Here is a 20,686-nt window from a genome sequence, read left to right on the forward strand (position 1 = left end):
ATTCTACGATCTCTCTGGTCTGCAGTAGCACCTGAAGAGAAGTACACTAGGAAAAGCAGATCCTTTTTTTAATGATGTTTGATATTCATGCCCCTGAGAAGTCCTAACTAAAAGGGTTAGGGAGGGGACCTGAGATGATGATTGATGATGATGATTGATGATGATAATAGGTAAAGGTAAAGGTACCCCTGCCCGTACGGGCCAGTCGTATCCGACTCTAGGGTTGCGCGCTCATCTCGCTCTAGAGGCTGGGAGCCGTCACCGTCCGAAGACACTTCCGGGTCACGTGGCCAGCGTGACGAAGCTGCAGCTGGCGAGCCAGCACCAGCGCAGCACACGGAAAAGCTGTTTACCTTCCCGCTATAAAGCGGTACCTATTTATCTACTTGCACTTAACAGTGCTTTCAAACTGCTAGGTGGGCAGGAGCTGGGACCGAACGACGGGAGCTCACCCCGCCGCAGGGATTTGAACCGCCGACCATACGATCAGCAAGTCCTAGGCACTGAGGTTTTACCCACAGCGCCACCCGCGTCCCGATGATGATAATAAATTTTATTTATACCCCGCACTCCCCAGCCAGGACTGGGCTCAGGGCGGCTAACATCAAGATATACAATACGTTAAAAACATAAAATCAAACAATTAAAATGCAAAATAAAAAAATTCCTTCCAGTAGCACCTTAAAGACCAACTGAGTTAGTTCTAGGTATGAGCTTTCGTGTGCATGCACACTTCTTCAGATCTGAAGAAGTGTGCATGCACACGAAAGCTCATACCTAGAACTAACTCAGTTGGTCTTTAAGGTGCTACTGTATCTGAAGAAGTGTGCATGCACACGAAAGCTCATACCTAGAACTAACTCAGTTGGTCTTTAAGGTGCTACTGGAAGGATTTTTTTTATTTTGTTTTGACCATGGCAGACCAACACGGCTACCTAATTAAAATGCAGATTAAATTCAAAATAAAATCCAATGGTAACCCACAAATAATAACTATAGGGTTTGGGGACATTTAATGCTCACCAGGCCCAACAAGAGGGGCGAACACTTTGGAACAGCCCAGCTGCAGTTCATGGGGAGCAGGAGGAAAATTGGCTCCAGGCTCTGTCCATTACAGCCTGATGAGTAATAAATTTAACTTCAGCAGCCCATTTACATCACAGGCGACACTACTTTCCATCTTGTCTCTGTGTCAAACATATCAGCTGATGCAGGCTGCATTCTATATGCACGCCTGCAATGAATCTAAAATTTGAGCGCTCAGCTGCAGCATAGGGGCTTTTGCCAAAGTATGTGCAATGAAGTGGTCATAGTAGTAGTAGTTGTTGTTTACACTTTGTGGTAGAATTGCTACAGGAAATATATGTGACTGGAGAGAATCAAGACTAAGCCCCAGAAACTGAGTACTGGAGGGCTACAGGCTCTCGATCCTTGCCCTTAAAGCTTAATAATAATCATAATGACTGAATAATTTAGGCCATCACATTCATGTGTGCTTGATAAAGGTAACTAGGTAACCTCGAAGCCTGCATAGCCCCTAGTTCAACAGAAGGGTACCAGTAATCTGTACAAGATGAAAACAAAACACTGATAGCAGTTCTAACCTAGCCTAGCTACTAGATAAATTTAGCAGCCGTGAGAATGCAACCTTTTTAGTAGCCGGCCTGAGGCAGTTCTTTCCTCCTTTCCTTTTTCATTTACAATTATAGAACTTTATCTCTCGATGTGCTCACCCTGACCACTTCCTCACCTTAATTTTCCCACTTCTCAGTAACTTCATGCACTTTGTCCCCTATAATTCTTTGCCTGCCTGGGCTTTCTCTGCAACGATTGGCTTGCAAACGGCTGCAAATTGAGAGATTGCTGACAGAGTTGAGGGGGGTGTTGGGGGTTTAGAACACAACAGTCATTTCCATCCAGGGTGTGCCTAGGAAGGTTACTGCACATTTCAGAAGGCTTAATGTCACCTCGTTGAGCACTGCTCCCAGCATCATCGCTCCAGATCTCATCACACCACGTGGCTGTGGTCCAGCTCCCAAACGATCATGTAAACTGCCTCAATGAACAAAGCAATAAAGGTAAAGGGACCCCTGACCATCAGGTCCAGTCGTGGCCGCCTCTGGGGTTGCGGCGCTCATCTTGCTTTATTGGCCAAGGGAGCCGGCGTACAGCTTCTGGGTCATGTGGCCAGCATGACTAAGCCGCTTCTGGCAAACCAGAGCAGCGCACGGAAACGCCATTTATTTTCCGGCCGGAGCGGTACCTATTTATCTACTTGCACTTTGATGTGCTTTCGAACTGCTAGGTTGGCAGGAGCAGGGACCGAGCAACGGGAGCTCACCCCGTCACGGGGATTCAAACCGTCGACCTTCTGATTGGCAAGTCCTAGGCTCTGTGGTTTAATCCACAGCACCACCCGCATCCCTGAACAAAGCAATAGGTGTCCAATAATTTGGGGGGGGGGGTTGTTTGAGGCAGTGATGTCAGGACTTTGGGGCAGATGCCCAGGACTCCACTCAGCAAAAGGAGCAAGATGGTCCCTGAATGCATCAGGGCTGGCTTCCCACATTTTGAATGAATGCACATTACCATTTAAAGGGGTGTGCACACTACGTGATAATAGGCATTCAACGCTGGATGCCAAGCACCTTTTCAGAGTCCTGGAAACATGACACAATCCCCATATTGTCAATAGAGTCACTGTGGAGTATTGGTTGGAGTGTTGGACTAGGACCTGGGAAACCAGGGTTTGGATCCCAACCCAGACATGAAGCACACTGGGTGGCGCTGGGCTAGCCACTGTCTCTCAGCCTAACCTACGTCACAGGGTGGTTGTGAGGATAAAATTGTGACGGGCGAACCATTTATCCCACCTTAAGCTCCTTGGAGGGAAAGGTGGTACAGTGGTACCTTGGTTTACGAACTTAATCTGTTCTGGAAGTCTGTTCTTAAACCAAAGCATTCTTAAACCAAGGCGTGCTTTCCCATAGCAGCGGGGGACTCAATTTACAAATGGAACACACTCAACATGTTCTGCTTCCAAGGCAAAGTTCACAAACCAAAACACCTATTTCTGGGTTTGCAGCGATCTTAATCCAAGTTGTTCATAAACTAAGCTGTTCTTAAACCAAAGTACCATTGTATATACATGTAAGAAATAAAAAAGAAATAAATATAAAATATCTTCTGCTGGAACAATTATAACCTGTTTAGTGCTAAGAATGTTCTTCTCAAGAGTTTCCTGCCTACATACATGCGCAGAGGTTTCCCAGGGCTGGGCCATTCCTCCTCACCATGCTTAAGTTGGGTATGAATGAAACAGGCAAAATAGGAAGCCACACAGTGATTTAAGTCACCTCTGTATAATGATATAGTCATACCTTGGATCTCAAATGCCTTGGCTCCTGAAAAAATCAGCTCCCAAACGATCGAAACCCAGAAGTGAGTGTTCCGGTTTTCAAATGATTTTCAGAAGCCGAACATCTGGTGCGGCTTCCAATTGGCTGCAGGATGGGTACATTCTTTCACCTTTGGTGGACGTCCCCAAGGATCAAGGCTTTCTGGGAGATGATCAATAATGAAATGAAAAAGGTATTTAAATATACTTTTTTGAAGAAACCAGAGGCCTTTCTCCTGGGCATAGTCGGCCAATTGGTGCTAAAGAAGGATAGAACTTTCTTTATGTACGCTACAGCAGCAGCAAGAATACTCATAGCAAAGCATTGGAAGACACAAGACCTACCCACCTTGGAAGTATGGCAGATGCAAGTAGTGGAATACATGGAAATGGCGGAAATGACTGGCAGAATCCGAGACCAGGGAGAAGAGTTGGTGGAAGAAGATTGGAAGAAATTTAAAATTTATTTACAGAAACACTGCAAAGTTTTTGAATGTTAATGACATTGAAATGAAATGAAGGGGTTCTAGTAATAAGAATAAGTAGTATAAGAATAAGTAAGAATGGATTGACATTAGATGACATTAGATGAAAATTTGAAGCTATAATATGTGAGGAAAAATAATTAAGGATAAACTAACAGGATATGAATTTGCTGAACCAATCTTTAAATGGAATACAAAAAAGGGAGGCGTAAGGAAGTCAGGAAAATAAGTTAATCAAAGACGAGAAAATAAAAAAGAGGGATTTTTGTTTTTTGTTTTTTGTTTTTGTTTTATGTTAAATGTTTGCATTTTTGTATTTTTGTCTTTTTGTGCTTTTGTATCTTTCTTGTGTTTTTTCTTCTATGTCTTATAACTTCTTTATTGTTAAAATGTAATAAAATATCATTAAAAAAAACAAAAAACCATTGGCTGCAGGATGTTCCTGCAGCCAATCAGAAGCCACACCTTGGTTTTTGAATGGTTTCAGGAGTCAGGCAGACTCCCGAAGCACATTCTGTTCGAGAACCAAGGTATGACTGTAGATCTTCTGCATTCCGCGATATATATGCAGAAACACACCAGTTTTCAGCCCCTCTCTTTCGAAAACAAAATGTGCAAATGTTTTGTTTTTTAAGGCAAGGAAGCTATGGAAATGCTATTTGAGGGGAGGGGAATAGAGAACACTGTTGCACGTGAAAACATTCCCACTTATGGGTGCAGACAACACAGATGGTAAATGAAATCATGTGAAGGTGTGTACACCACTGTGTAGTAATGTGGAAAAATGACCCTTGTGCATTCCAAAGGCTACATGTGTTATAATTCAGCAATTTCACATTGCAGTTTCCTTTGCTCCAGGAAAGGAAATTGCTCCTCTGGAAATTGATGTTGAACGTTGCACGTGTTTTATGGAAGAGCACACAGTCTTAAGAAGTTGGTCTGCAGTATTGTGTGTGCAGGATGCAATTAGATACTTCAGAGACAGGCAGGACAGAGTATTAGTATTTATAATTGCAGGTAGTAATGAATGATGCCCAGGGCTGAACTAGCAGGAGCTGTTGCACACTGCTAGCTTTGCTATCCCAAAATCCATTGTTTACTTCACCTTGCCAGTAATGCTGGTTGGGCCAACCTGAGAAAGACCCTCTCTGGGCCTCTGCTGCAAATGCTACACCCCCACCCTCCTGAATTCATGCAACTTGATCAGCCAACCGTCTTCCTCACCCCAAACCTCAGGCTTCATTTCAGCGTCACCCCCACGCTGTCAAGCGTAAGCTGAGCCAGAGAGAGAGAGAGAAAGTAGGAAGTGCTACAGCGCGAGCCCTTGCAGCATAAAGGCTTGTTCTGCCTTGTTGCATGTTTGCTGTAATAATATTTCCCCTTTAAGGCTTGGCTGAAGTTATTTTTATTTTTTTTCTCTTTTGGCGGGGTGGTGACAGGAACTGAGAGAGGCAGCAGCAGATCTTACCTGATCTCAGCATCTGCGAGAGGTGGTGGTGGCGGAAGCAAGTTGCTGCAGAGAAAGTGTGAGAGAAATGGGAAGGACTTGAAACTTAGGGAGGAAAAGGAGGTGGAGAAACACACTGAAGATTGTCAGGGAAGGATATCGGAAGAAAGGGAAACAAGAGGAAATCAGTGAGGGTTGAGGAGGAGGAGGAAGAAGTAGAAATGGGAAGAGAAGGGTGAAGTCAGAGAGAGAGAGAGAGAGAGAGAGAATATAATAAGACCAGAGAATGACAAGGAAGTGACAGGAATAAGCCTGCTGACAGGAGGAGGAGGAGGAGGAGGAGGAGGAGGAGGAGGAGAGAATCATCGATGGCAACAAGTGCGAGTGGCTTGTGCTGAAGAGGAGGAGGGAAAGAACACCCAGCTGGTTTTTGGTCGTTGTGGTGGGACTGCGTTATCTTTCCCTCAAGATGATGAAGAGACAGTTCAATCGGATGCGGCAGCAGCTCAGTCACCCCAGCATTGGCGGAAGGTAAGGAGGACTAGCTCCTTGGCTTGATCATTGACAGGACCCACCCTTTAGGCAGCGTACAGGTTAGGCCCTCTGGACTTTGCACAAGGACCTGAGTGGGCCAGATGAAAACTTGCAAGTAGGGCTCAGATGGTGCCTAACTGGGCAGTGGCTGCTTCTGAAAACTTGACTGCTGGAGAGCTTTGAGCGCGTGGAGACATGCTTGCTCGTCTCTAGTCCCAGCACTAACCAGGTGCTAATTCTAACTCTTACCCCCTCCTTTCCTGAATTCAGTTTATCAGGGAGTTTATTTAGCAGACTAGAGGCTACTATCTAGATCCATTGTTGGTGTGTGTGTGTGTGTGTGTAGAGAGAGAGAGAGAGAGAGAGAGAGAGAGAGAGAGAGAGAGAGAGTTCAATAACTTTTGGGTTTTCCTTAAAAAAGCTCAACCCTACTCTTGCCTGAATCTTCCTTTGTCAGGGATGGAGAACCAATGGTCTTCTCTTAATACTATTGGGCTCCAGCTCCTACCAACCCCAGCCAGCATGGCCCAAAGGTCAGGGAACTATGGGAATTGTAATCCAGCATCTGGAGGGGGGCACAGGTTCCCTATAAGGCTGCCTACAGACTCTACCTTTAGAACTCATTCAAAGCACATGTAATTTCCTCAGAAAAATTCTGGGCGCTGCATTTTTGGGAAGCTGGAATTCCCAGCAACCCTCAACAAACTGCAGTGCTCAGAATTCTTTGAGGCAGGGAAATGTGTTTTGAACGTGCTTTAAAGTGAGTACACAGCCAAAGTAAAGGGCCACCACTTTCACAACCAGTGGGCCACCAGTGGCAGGATGTTGTTGTTGTTTAGTCGTTTAGTCGTGTCCGACTCTTCGTGACCCCATGAACCAGAGCACGCCAGACACTCCTGTCTTCCACTGCCTCCCACAATTTGGTCAGACTCATGTTTGTAGCTTCGAGAACACTGTCCAACCATCTCGTCCTCTGTCGTCCCCTTCTCCTTGTGCCCTCCATCTTTCCCAACATCAGGGTCTTTTCTCCAGGGAGTCTTCTCTTCTCATGAGGTGGCCAAAGTATTGGAGCCTCAGCTTCATGATCTGTCCTTCCAGTGAGCACTCAGGGCTGATTTCCTGGCAGGATAGATGAGCATATAACTAGTGACCAGGCCACTCAACAAACTGTGCCTGTAACCACTTAAAAATCACTAATGGGACTAAGGAACCAGAACATGAGAGCCCAGGTGGTGATGTCCAGGTGAGACTCCAACCCCTCACCCCAAAGCATCAAATGCTATGGAACTGAGGCCCCAGGTACGTGTTCAGGGTCAGTCAACAATCCAGCCTCTCCTGCTTTTATTCTCTGCTGCATCACCCTGCCATCCCCATGCACCCCTCTGGCAGGCATATTTGTCTGTATCTTCCTGCCAAGTGGTAAAGAGAACTTGACCATGCAACAGGATTATCAGGGAAATTTACGGCCCTAGACTAGCCTTCCCCACCCTGGTGTCCTCCAGATGTTCTGAACTGCCGCTCCCATCCGCCCCAGCCAGCATGTGGAACAAGTGCTATGTCCCTGAGGTCAGAGGGTACTGTGTGTCCTCCGCACGGTGTGCTTATTTCTGAGGCAAATGGGCGCAAGGAAGCTATGTAAGGCACTAGAGCACTGGACTTCAGCTGGGGGGGGGGGTGAGATCTGAGTTCTCAGCCACATTTGCCCCTTGGGTGACCTTGGGCCACTCATACATACTCAGGCCTAACCTGCTGCACGGAGAATAAAGTGAGGTAATCCACACCCATGAATGCCATGCTCAGCTCACCAGAGGAAGGGTGAAGAAAAATAGTAACAGGCATGTTCACTGGTGCAACTCAGGAAGCCCACTGGGCTTTGTTTTCTTGTTTCTTGGATTTTTTTTAGTGTTTTTTTTTAGATTATCCAGATACTTCTAACCCTATTTTTACATTACATGCAGCTCCAAGCTCTTTTGGGAAGAAGGGTGGGATATAAATTTAATATACAAACATGCTCTTTCTTTTAAATGAAAGCTGAGGTTCTCAGATGGGTTCTGCTCTTGTGTGGAATTTCAGCAATTCATATGCCCCTGCCTATGAGAAAGAAGCAGAGAGCTGTAGGGATTTGCTTTTTAGCAGCTCCCTCAGGCCTTTAAGTACCTGGTGTCAATGGAAGGCCCATGTCTTCCATTTTGCTTTGTGGTGCTGGATATCAAGTATATCTCAGGGTGGGGATCTGTAGATATGCAGCCTTTAGACCAGGCTGCACCAGGTAGTAACTGCTCCAACCCTCCAACGTCCCATAATGATAATTTTACTATTTATACCCCACACATCTTACTGGGTTGCCCCAGCCACTCTAGCCAGCTTCCAGCATATATAAAAACACAATAAAACATTAAACATTCAAAAACTTCCCTATACAGGATTGCCTTATGACAGCTTGGAGGATGGATAACTCCATACCTTCCAAAATTTCTCCAATGAAAATAGGCACATCTTAAGGAAAAGTGAGACATTGCAGGACCAAATCAGAAACCAGGACGGCTTCTCTAAATTAGGGATGTCCCTGGAAAATAGGGACACTTGGAGGGTCTCTAACTGTAGGTTGATAAGAAGGGATCAATAGCTGTTGCTGTTTCAGCTAACCACTTTGTGGAGCAGAGGGTTCAAAGGCCCTGTAAGTTGGGCTGGTATCATTACCAGTATCATTAATCTGTATAGTGTACTGGTTAGAGTGTTGGACATGGATCTGGAAGACCAGGGTTCAAATCCCCACTCAACCACAAAGATCACTGGGTGACATTGGGCCAGTCACTCATTTATTTACTTATTAAATTTATATTCCACCTTTCATCCATGGATCAGAAAACCCCCCATAAAAATACATGACATAATGCAAGCGAAGCAACAACCCTCCCCCTTAGTTTAAAAGGCCATGGATTGTTGAATTAGCCAAAGCCCAACCTTCATTCTTCTCTCCCTCACAGGGTTGCTGTGAGGATAAAACAGGGAGCAGGAGAACTATGTATTACACTTTGAGCTCCTTGGATGAAAAGTGGAATATAAATGCAATACATACATACATACATACATACATACATACATACATACAGAGCTATTGTAGATACCTTAATCAAACATGTTGAGCTTTTCATGATCTGTAAATAACATTAAAAAAAATAGTATTGGCCTGATCAGGGATGGCTAACATGTCTCCCTCCAGATGTTGCTGAACTCCCATCAGCCCCATCCAGCATGACCACAGTAAGCAGGGATGATGGAAATTGTAGTTTCTAGATGATGTTAATCTAGAGGGCCACAGGTTCCCCATCCTGGAACCTGAGGCTTGACTCTTTTATTGTGTTTTTGAGTTGCCTGACTGACCCCGCTCAGTGAGTCCATCGCTGGCTTAAAATGCAGCAAGGACATTCTTTTCTCAATTCTGACTGAAGCTAGTTTGGCGGGAAACACATCAAATGCAGGATTTCACAAGAAACGAAAGGATAGATATGGATTGTGGCCAAGGTTGTGTGTACACCACTTCCCGAACCACTGGGTGGTGAGTCATTGGCAGTGTGTGCACAACCCACAGCTGGATGGGATTAGTACTCTGAAATCCCAGTGCTGAGAAAAGTATGTACTCCGCTAGTCAGTAGGGATGGGGGAGAAATTTGGTTCACTTCTCATTTAAAGGCAAACCTTCCTAATCAGAGCTTTCTGAAACAATCTGAGAACCTAAACACAGCTGTCCTTCAAAATTCACACTTCTCTGAATTTTGCAGTGCCATTCTCCAGCCAAGAAATGCATATAAAAATGCACATACTAGCTTACAGTGTGCACAAAAATGCATCTGTTAGTGAAACTAACATTAAAATTGCTTTGCAAAAATGTGTTTGTTAGGAAGAACTACATACCAAAAAATATATATATGTATATTTGGAGAAATTCACACTAAAATACTGGTGAATTTTCACGAGGACTTTGTGGGGGGTTTTGTTGTTGTTTTGTTTTAAATCCAAACTGATATGAAAATTTGGAGAACTGAGCTTACGACTGGAGAAACCAAAATTGAAAGAGTTGCCCACCTTAACTAAACAGACCAAAAAATGGTTTGATGGAGGCAGGAAGTTTCTCAACGAGTAGAAGATCCTTTCTCTGTTTTATTTTTCCCCCTGGTCAGGCCCAGCCTCTACCATCCCCTGCTCTACTTTTGAAAGCACAAGGAATGACATAAGCAGCAGGGCTGGGCTCTTGGGTGTTCCAGAGCTGATTTTCCCGTCTTCCCTGTCTAGCTGTTGTGATGTGAAGGTTGAATTTAGTTGTTACTCATCTCACTCCCGGCTGGGTGAGGAGGAGAATCTTTTGCAGAGCAAGGAGTTGCTCACATCAGCCAATTTCGCAAGAGAGATTTAAATACATTGCTGCATAGGGGGGGAAACCTACGCTTACTATATTGTGCTTTCTGTTTTAACCCTCCCATGTATCAGTGAAAGGGTAAGAAGAACCCTCAGAGTGAGGACAGTAGGGCAGATGCAGACTTGGATTAAATCAACAGGATTTAAGGCATCACTTTCCACATTCAATTTCAGTGGAGCCTAAGTGCAACCTAGCATGTAAAACTCCACTCCCCCTTAAACTTTGCAGCCTAAATTAATATCTCCAGAGTTTTTTAGTTTGTTTTTCAATGTACAACTATAGTTCCTTATATCTATGCTTTAAAACGTTGGGGCCATCTGAGATCCACAACGATATCTCCGTATACTTGTAAGAAAAAGTCAGTCTAGATTGGCAACATTAAATTAGAATAATTACCAACTACACACCTCACCGTTAAAAAACAAAAACAAAATGTGGTTTTTGATAGAGTGTACATCAATTTAACTGTTTTTAATTACTCCCTCCTACTTTCTAGCCCACTTTAAAAACATTCACTCACAAGTGCTGTATTTGAATAGATTTTGATACACTTGTATCCTGTCGATATGTGCATATTACATATAATCCAAATAAATATACATTAACCCCCAAACAAGTGATATAGTCCTTGCTAAATTCATTGCTACAACAGTTCCTTCTGTTCCCTGGCTGCATGCATACCATACATTTAAAGCACCCCCACCCTCAAAAAGAATAATGGGAACTGTAGTTTACCCCCCTGACAGAGCTACAATTCACAACTTTCTTAACAAACTATGTTTCCCAGTATTCTTCGGAGAGAGGGAATGTACTTGAAAGATATGCATGGTGCCTGAATGCACAGCTTCTGTCTCCCTCCCCCCCCCCCCGCCTCAATTGATGGTTTCCTGTTCTTTCACAGCAGAAAGCATTTCAAGGCCTGCTCCACTCTTCACATCCTCTGGTGTGCTTGGGTCCTTCAGCTAAAGCTGGATCTGCTCTGCAGTTGCTTAACATTAAGGGTTTATCTACACACCACAGACAACACTGGTTTAACAGTCACTCCTTCTCCTCAGGAAACCTGGGTAGGAGATTCAGTGAGAGACTTCTAAATTTCTAGATTTCTAGCTGGGTCTTATTATATTTCCCAACACGAGGCAGAATTTTATCAACCTTGATCATGTCTCTCTTTCCTTACTGCCCCCTCCCCAAATTTAAAAGCACCAGATGGATTAAATTCTCCTCATAGACGAGTTGCTCCAGCCCACTGATCAGTTGGATGCCCAGTTCTGCCTCTTCCCAGCTCTACAACATCCTTTTTGATTTGTGGCAACCAGAATGTGAACACACCAAACATATAAAGTATCTGTATAATAGGGTTGCCTTATTTCAAAATGTGTCACAATAGTTTTTTGGTTTGGGGGGGTGTTGTGTGTGTGTGGTTTTGTTTTGTTTTGTTTTTTTGGCCAAAGTTGTTGAGCTTCTTTGTCAAATTCTCAACAATAAAAATATTTTTTTCTGTTAGTGAATAGTAGAATGGGATGTGAAGGGAGAAATTCAAACGGCAGCGGAATCCCTAGGTTAGCCTATGCAAAACGATCTGGCCACGCTAGGGCCATTAAGAAACAACACAAGGCCATTTTGAAGAACGGCCCTTCCCCCCTGTCCTGAGGTGTGAACAGAGACAGGAGATTTGGAAGGTTGCCAAGGTAACTGTGTGATGTCACAGGAAGAGTTGGGGGCCTTTGGCACAACTAAGAAAATGGCAAAACAATATTGGCTGGCTGGCTGAAGGCAGGTGGGGAGGGAGGATGCACTTCTGTGGGGAACAAGCCCCTCTTGAGATGACCATGCTGTAAGATCTGTACTCCCTCTCCATAAATTAAGGGTGTAAATATGTGTCATTAAACCACAAAGGCACGCCAGTGTTGGGTCACTTTTCTAATAATCGCTAGCATGGAATTCACCTTTTCAGCAGCTGCCGCACGCAGGGTTGGCATTTTCATTTCTGTTCTTAGCTCTCTATCAAAACCCCAAGTTCTCTTACCACCAGCTGAGTCTTCATTAGCACGTGCGTGATGTTAGGAATTTTTGCTCCTATGTACATCATGTAAGTGCTTCTAGAGAGAAGTTTATGGTGCAATTGGTGTTCCTTACATATGCAAGCTTCTGAAGTTTCCACATGAAATTCTAGCATGTTTTTTGTCCATTTCATTCAAATTTACCCTGCCTGGGAGTAATCCAATAAGAAATCATCATCATCATTATCAAACAAACCAAACCAGCAGCACTGTTGCCAATGGCCTGATTACAATATTAATCCCTTTTCTATAAACACCCTTATTTATCTCCCTGTCTCCATATTTGAAGCAACAGGTTTTCAACAAGCCTTCATTTAATATGTGGAATAGGATGCAAATGAAGTGTTTTAGATCTGTAATTGTCTCAGAAGTGGAAAGTTACAAACCGCAGGAATTATTTCCTCTGCTGCGAATGCAGGATTCCCATGGTGGGAAGGAAGGGCCTTGTAAACTTTTAAATCCTGGGAGCTTTTGTCTCCTTATCACCCTTTCCGCTGCCTCAGCAGCTTCTTCATCAATGTCATAATAATAATAATAATAATAATTTGTTCTTTGTACCCCACCCATCTGACTGGCTTGCCCCAGCCATTCTCTTTAACTTTATCCTGGAGTCTCTATGCAAACCCTCTTTGAACTGTGTCACACACCTCAGTATTGCTGAGAGTTCCTCTTCCCTTACCCTTCATTCTGGGTGCAGCCTTGTTCCTGAAAGGAGAAGAACCTGAATTGCATATTTTTCCCCCTGTGTAAGTGTAACCCCATGACAGACTAAGTAGTAGGAGGTAGAGGCGGAGCTACATGTCTGAGATTTCCTCTGTTGATAAGTGATGCTGAATAATCTGCCCTTGGAGACAACTGATTTATAGTTCCTCTGTTTCTAGGCTGCAGTGCTTTCTAGGGTCTAAGAGTGGGTGACAACCACACCATACATTTAAAACATACTGCTTAAACAGTCATGGACTGTAGCTCATTGAGGGTGCTGGGAATTGTAGCTCTGTGAGGTCAGCACAGTTGACAAACTACATGATTCCCAGGATTCTTTGGGGGAAGCCATGATTGTTAAAATGGTACAATAGCGTTTAAGTGTATGGATGTGGTTCTCATCTCAAGGCAAGTTCAAAGGTATACTAGCCACTGGGAATACCCAACCTTTAGCATGAAGGATTCAGCTGACAGTCTGAAGGAAGGCAGGAAAGCAAGCCAGACTAGAGTGGCAACATATGCATTGCCAAAATTTGCTTGCAATTTTACATGTGCTAACGTATACATATAGAAATAAATTTAGAACTAATCACTACAATTTAAATAGAAATACAGTATATTTCATCATAATGAGAAAGATGGGATAATCCCCATCCATCTCCATTCAGTCTGTCATACATATGTCTCAGCAGCAGTCTAGATTTCTAGCCTTGAAAAACAGTCATTCAGAAGTATGTGCCAGTGTTTTCATACATTCAAGTTGAGGGGGAATGGAAAGAACCTGAAATACATACAGAAACATTGGAATTACTGTATTTTATTCGTGTATAAGACTAGGTTTTTTCCCTAAAAAATAATGTCCAAAATTTGGGGGCATCTTATACATGGATAGATCTTTCCCCATTTTCTTAAATCGGAGTCCCCAAAAATAGGGGGTGTCTTATACATGGGTGCGTCTTATAGACGGAAACATACGGTACTTTCATCTGGATCACTGCAATCCTCCTTAATTAGGACAATCCCCTCCCCCACCATCTCCTACTTATTTTCTTTGCTTTTTTTACCAATTGACAACTATTTAGAGTAAACAATTTCCTTAATTTTTGGAGTATAAATACCCCCAAGTACTTAAAGACTCTGGGACAGATAGGAATTTCATTAACCATTGTATATCCAATTGGTCTCATGGTTTGATATTGGGGAACAGTATACTAGACTTTTCAAAGTTAATTTTAAGGCCACCCAGGCATTCAAATGCACTGAGTTTCCTTTCCAGTACTTACAGGTATTGCTGTTTCAGATTACACAACACAACTCGACATCATCCACATAAAGGTTCAGCATATGTGTTTTCCCCTCTACCCAGAAACCTTCAATGTCCTTTCAAGCCAGGGAGTGGAGAGCCAGGGAAGGCAGTCTGAACTGATTATACCTTGATCTTGATTTGTACGCAGAGGGTTTTTTTGTATCTGTCTGTCAGTCTTTCTATCCATCCATCCCATATTTTATGCCAATGGCCTATCAACAATGATTACAATTTGAGCGCATTAAGAGCAGCTCATGTAAATAATGAAAATTAAAAAAAATTAGCAAGAGGGAGAAGAAGCTCTGCCCAACAACTAAGGGAGAGAAATCCCTTCTTCGGGGCTTCTGGCTGCCTTCCACAATCAACATGGGCCTTCACCTGTCACCAGAATATCAGCAGCAAATGAACGGAATAAAATTCCCCTGGGAGGGTGTGCCAAAGCTTTGGTGCCACTGTAGGAAAGGCCCTGTCCTGGGTGATCCCCCGTCACGCTTCAGACAGCAGGGGAATGAAGAGCAGAGCCTATGAATAACCTATTAACAGTTGGGTAGGTACATAGGAGAGTTGCATAGGCTGAGGGTCCAGGTGGAACTCCTTGGTGTCTTTTGTCACCTGTGGTATTTCTCCTTGGCCACAACGTGCAGCCAGTAGCTCCCTCTTTTGGCAAACTGGTATGGCACTGGCATAGGGAGTCAAATGCCTGGGTCTGGCAGCCACCCAGTACCTGGTTCAGGAACCCTGGTGCATTAGGGTCATCCAGTCTAACATTCCGTAGCATTATAATCTTCCATTTTGTTTTATGGGTGTTTTGGGTCAGGGGTTTTGTGCTAAATGCTCCAATTTTTTCCCCAGGGATACTTTTCCTTTTTATACACAACCAACAACAGAAATCATAATCCAACATGCCCTTCTATCTTTCTGAAACTCCTGGGCAGGCAAAGGCAGCAACATTCTAGCAGAAATCAGACTCCTTTTCATGAAGTATATGGCATGAAAAAGACAAGAAGATTAAATGTGAGAGACAGAATAATAAGGCTAAGGGCTGTAGTCCGTAAAGTAGTTGTTAGCACTGCACGGCCAGTGAAACATCCCTCCTCTTTTTTCTTCACGTGTGTCCCCTAAAGCCCATTGTCAAGGTTACCCCAATTCTCCAGAGCAGATTTGGGTGGTTGCATGGAGAGAAAAGAGGAAGGAAAAGTTTCATTGTGCAAGCAGAAATCTTTGTGCCAACGGAATCACTTCATGGAGCGCTGTCCTATGTTCAATCATGTAAAAATAATTCTGGACATTCTAAGCAGGTACAGTGGTACCTTGGGTTAAGTACTTAATTCGTTCCAGAGGTCCGTTCTTAACCTGAAACTGTTCTTAACCTGAAGCACCACGTTAGCTAATGGGGCCTCCTGCTGCTGCCGCGCCGCCGGAGCACGATTTCTGTTCTCATCCTGAAGCAAAGTTCTTAACCCAAGGTATTATTTCTGGGTTAGCGGATTCAGTAACCTGAAGCATATGTAACCTGAAGCGTATGTAACCTGAAGCGTATGTAACCTGAAGCATATGTAACCTGAAGCGTATGTAACCCGAGGTACGATTGTAGTTGATAGAGTTCATGGATTTGGAAATGGAAGTCCTACTCAGTCATGAAGTTCACCAGAGGCCCTTAGGCCAGCTGTTCTCTCTTTTCCAGGGAAGGATTAAATGGGATCTCCAACATATATGCTGCTCACAACTCCTCAATAAAATGACCTGATACAAATGTGATAAATAACGCAACAGAGATGCAGACAAGCTCTTCCTACTGTCCAACACTAATGTGTTTGAAAATGTCAAAATATAAAAGCCCAGTGCTTTTTTTTCTAAAAAAAAAAATTGTTTAGGGGTATTCTCATTTTCCTACTCATATTCAAATCCTGCCCCTCAATGAGGCCAAACTTAGATTCACAAAATGTTTAGGGGTATGCGTACCCTTTGCGTCCCTCCAGAAAAAAAGCACTATAAAAGCCGAATAAACAGTACTTCTTTTAGCCAAAGTGTTCTGCCTTATTGTACAAAACAGGCGGCAGATAAAATAAGTGAGTCCTGATATCGAAGACAAGTTTGCCAGTATCTATTACTCTGAAAGAACTTTCTTCTGATTTCTCCCTCTGCAGCCACAAATGAAGAAGGTGCTAAAACATATAGCATTAATGTAAAGTTTGTCTCTTTGACTCTTGTTTTTTGCTGCCTCTTCCTAGAGCCCAAGAAACAGCAGAATACTTGACAGAAGACTTGCTACAGGTGAGGCGTGGGTCTGATCAGTGGGCATGTGCTTACCTGTACCTGCAGGCATGGAGAGAAAGAGTCCCTTGTCTTCATGTGTGATTTATTTGCTCTCTGCTTATGCCTGAGTCACAGGACAGTTTTGCTCTGGGTTTTTACCCACTCCCTGAAGAATGATCCAGATGTTCCAGTGGGAGAGATGACTTTTAAGCTTCAAAGAGCAACAATCGTTACTGTTAGAGTGGGTCCCAGAAGATCTCAACAACTCAGAGCAAGGGGCAGATTAGAAAGCCGCTAGGGCAACTAATTTGCAAAAGAATGGTTTCATGTACACACAGGCACACACACACACCCCTATTCTGTACCACAAAATCTGCACTTCTGTGATCTTTTTAATGTCTGTAGTACTAAGCTTATGAGATAAAAGCAGGCTGCTAATAGACAGTACGTTATGTAGAAGAAAACATATTCTTGCCTATTTGTGCTTCAATTTATTCATTGGCGTGCATTCTACAGCATGATGTCATAACTAGCCCAGGGTTGCAGGAGTTATTAGTATCCCTGGCCAGGAGCAGGAGAGTAAAGTAGTAAAGTAGAGTGAAACCAGGTCATGGAATCTGATTGCATCTCTCTCCATAGAATGTTATGAGTTGCAAAGAGCCATCAAGTCCAACTCATGGCAGAATCATGTGGCCTTGACAGGTGCTGACCCATCCATCCTCTCCTTAAAGATCTCAAGCAAATGAGAGCCCACCACCGGTTAATCTAATTTTTGAGGAGTCGCATAATTCAGAGTTCCTAGGAGCTGCCTTATACTGAGTCAAGTCCATCTAGTTGAGTACGGTCTACCCTGACTGCTGGTGGCTCTCCAGGGATCCAGGCAGGAGCTTTTCCCAGCCCTGCAGGGAGACACCCAGGATTGAACCTTGGACCTTCTGCATGCAAGGCAGATACTCTATGAATGTGCCACTGTCCTTCTCCAGGCATAATTGACAAGGTGTGTTATAGAAGACTAGAGATGGACAACTGAGAGGCAGAAGAGCTGAATAGACAGGAATGGATGAACGAATGGTGTGGTGCAGAACAACTCAGCTCTTTGAGTCCATTGGCAAACATTCACCCTTAATCTGAAGAACTAAACACATCATTTACTTGGGCACTCAAGCTTCCTCTTTCATTCTTGATCTGCGCACATGTTCCTATAAATCTGTGTATAGATTGTCTCTGTTTACTTAAATTAATTGTGTAGTCTTTATGGGCTGCAAAACCTCTGTGACTCTGACAGTTCACCTGTAAGCAACCTCAGGGTGGGGTGCATACCATTGACAGGTCAATGGGTGGTAGCCAACCAACTTTTACTCAGAGCAGTCTGTTAACATTAGTTCCATTCATTTCAGTGTGTCTACCCTGCCTAAAAGTCGGTTGAATACCACCCTTGCTGTTTTCAAATATCTTTACATTGTTAAGAGCCAGAAAAACTGAGAAATCAGAAACCCAAATGTTGTCCCTAATGCCAAAATCTGCATGGAATTTTGTGGAAGGTGAACAGAACAAGACACTTCCCTCTGCGGTGTTGCAGGAGATCTTGGAAAGAGAGAAACACTCTCAAACAGGAATGGATGGGGGAGTCTTTCCCCTCATTTTCTTTCACTCTTCTTTTTTTCCAGATTGAACAGAGGATTGAACCAGCCAAGCGTGCTGCTCACAATGTCCAGAAGAGGCTCCTGGCTTGTCTCCAAGGCCAATATGGGGCAGACATGGACAAACGGGTGGTAAGAGTGTTTGCCTCTCTTCTTTCAGCGTCAAGTAAACCATTGGTTATATGGGAGTTCAGTGGTTGGCATATTTTTCTTCTTCCTTAAAAGTGGCTTAGGGCCATAGCACAGAGGAAGAGGGTTTAACCCAGGAATAGGCAACCTGGTGCCCTTCAGGTGTCCTGGACTACAACTCCCATCAACCCCAGTTTGGCCACAAGGGTCAGGGATGATGGAAGCTGCAGTCCAGCAACGTTTGGAAGGCATCAGGTTGTCTTCCCTTGGTCTCTGGGTTGTGTTCATATTACTGCCTCCAAGCAGTGAAATCCGCCCCCCCCCCCCAGCCCCTGGTGCATTTCACAGCTCTTCACATCAGCACAACTTCATTAGTTTCAGATCCATTTCTGTTTTTGTACACACCAGGGGCCGTTTTGGATAACGTGTGAACACGGATTTAAAAACCAGCACTGGAAGCCCAGTGAATACACAGTAAAGGGTGTATGAACACAGCCCTTAATCTTTGCCCTGGGCCAGTTCCCCAATACAAATTCCTCTTTCTGCAGCTCATAGCTGCTTTGAATGGTGGGGATTTTGGATTGTGACTGCAGCACAGGGGCAAAGAGTAAGATCCTCCTGTCCACAGTACTACTGCCCCTGTCCTGACCCTAATTTCTACCTTACCTTCTATGGCTGTTTTATGTGAAAAAGAAAGAAAGACATTGAGATTTCTAATCACAGATCTCCAAGTTTATTTAGACCTAGCAGTCTCTCTTGGGAATCCCCCCAAAATGTTTTGAAATCAGTGGTAAAAATCAGGGCTGCTTTGAAAGGTCCATTCTGCTATCTTGATTCAAAATGGTATCCAGTTGTACCCAAACAGAGACGAAAACCTGCCCTTGATCTCAGGGACTATCTAACAGAAATGGGTTGCCATGTCTTAAGAGGTGTTTGAATGCATAGTGAATGGACAGGCAACTTTCCTATATATATATTTATATAGGCTGTGTCCACACACTAGGGCCTGAAAGCCCATGGGGGTTGATTTTAAAAACCCCTGCAGATCTAATTCAGCCAGCTCTGTAAGATTTTGTCTTTCATAGGAGGGGATGTAAACAGGCTTCTTTGATCTGTTCCAGGGCTGGGCATAAAATTTAATCTCTACAGGTATATCCAGATTGTTGGACGTTGTGTAACTTTCTGTTGATAACTGGCACTAAGTAACAACACATCCTATGATCTGTCATCTTTGGCTAGCGTTCCCTTTGTGGGTTTCGTAACATGTGTGCTTGTGCTCGGATATTTTTGTGGGGGTGGGGGCAGAGGGGTAGCAGTTCAGACAAGACAACCCTGTTTTTCCTTTCCACAATCATCTGCTTGCTTGCTTTTGCCTCTGGACTAAATCCCTAGTACAGTGGTACCTTGGTTCTCGAACTTAATCCATTCCGGGAGTCCATTCAACTCCCTAAACCATTCGACAACCAAGGCGCAGCTTCAAATTGGCTGCAGGAGCTTCTTGCACTCAAGAGGAAGCCACGTCGGATGCTCGGCTTCCGAAAAATGTTCGCAAACCGGAACACTTACTTCTGGGTTTGCGGCATTCGAGAGCCAATTTATTCAGCATCTAAGCCGTTCGGGAACCAAGGTACCACTGTACAACCCTCCAGAAAGGAACATGCAGATATATGAGCAGGCAGTGACAGCTGCTGTTCCTTCAGCACTGTGCCTGCCCTTGCTGAGTTTTAGGCCTTGGCAAGTGCCCGGCACTGCCAACAACTGACACTAAACCTGTCTGTGTCTCATTAAAGTAGTAGACATACATAGGATTGCCCTATTTAAAGAAGTGAAAATCTGGACGCAAAACTTGCTGAGCTTTTCCAGCTATTTTTAGTGAAATTTGCCAAAATTCGCAATTTGAGCCAGGACACTGTTTCTGATGTCCAGTATTTGTTCTGCTGCTGCTCCCCAGTTACTGGAGCTTTTAAAATTTTGTTCCAAATTTGCATCATAGTACCACTGTGCCCACGTTGATAATAGGCAACTTGTTATTTTCCCCCTCCTAATTGCTTTCAATTGGCATTAAAGCAAGTTACTTAGCATTCCAAGTTTTCTCCACCTTAAAAACAATATAGTGCACCCAATATCTGAATGTTCCACTAAAGCAGTTTGTATTTTTTTATTAATTGGTTTTTAGTTAGGTAAATAATGAGTTCTACCTGCTCCCATACCTGCATTGCAAGAATATTTTCATATTTTGTTTAAACTCTGTTTTCCTTTAAATTGGTCTTTAAATTTCCATCACTTCCAAGTACATTTTTCTTGACAACAAAA

At 43.7% G+C, this 20,686-nt stretch overlaps 1 protein-coding gene and 1 long non-coding RNA gene across 2 annotated transcripts in view; one reads left to right on the forward strand and one right to left on the reverse strand.

Moving 5' to 3' along the window:
* Positions 1-956: 956 nt before the first annotated feature.
* LOC309351730 lies at positions 957-5,470 on the reverse strand. The gene is made up of 3 exons (XR_014160955.1): positions 5,351-5,470; positions 2,417-3,297; positions 957-2,052 (listed from the first exon to the last, which is right to left on the reverse strand). It is a non-coding gene; the product is annotated as an uncharacterized lncRNA (long non-coding RNA).
* SH3BP1 (SH3 domain binding protein 1) overlaps positions 5,382-20,686 on the forward strand; it is a 42,127-nt gene continuing 26,822 nt past the window's right edge. Inside the window, exons 1-3 of the mRNA XM_081879554.1 lie at positions 5,382-5,860; positions 16,580-16,622; positions 18,272-18,376. Coding sequence (XP_081735680.1) covers positions 5,799-5,860; positions 16,580-16,622; positions 18,272-18,376 — 210 coding nt within the window. The 5' untranslated portion in view covers positions 5,382-5,798. The remainder of the gene's footprint in view (positions 5,861-16,579; positions 16,623-18,271; positions 18,377-20,686) is intronic.

This window comes from Podarcis erhardii, assembly GCF_964252035.2.
Source record: "Podarcis erhardii genome assembly, chromosome: 10".
Taxonomy (NCBI): Eukaryota; Metazoa; Chordata; class Lepidosauria; order Squamata; family Lacertidae; genus Podarcis; species Podarcis erhardii.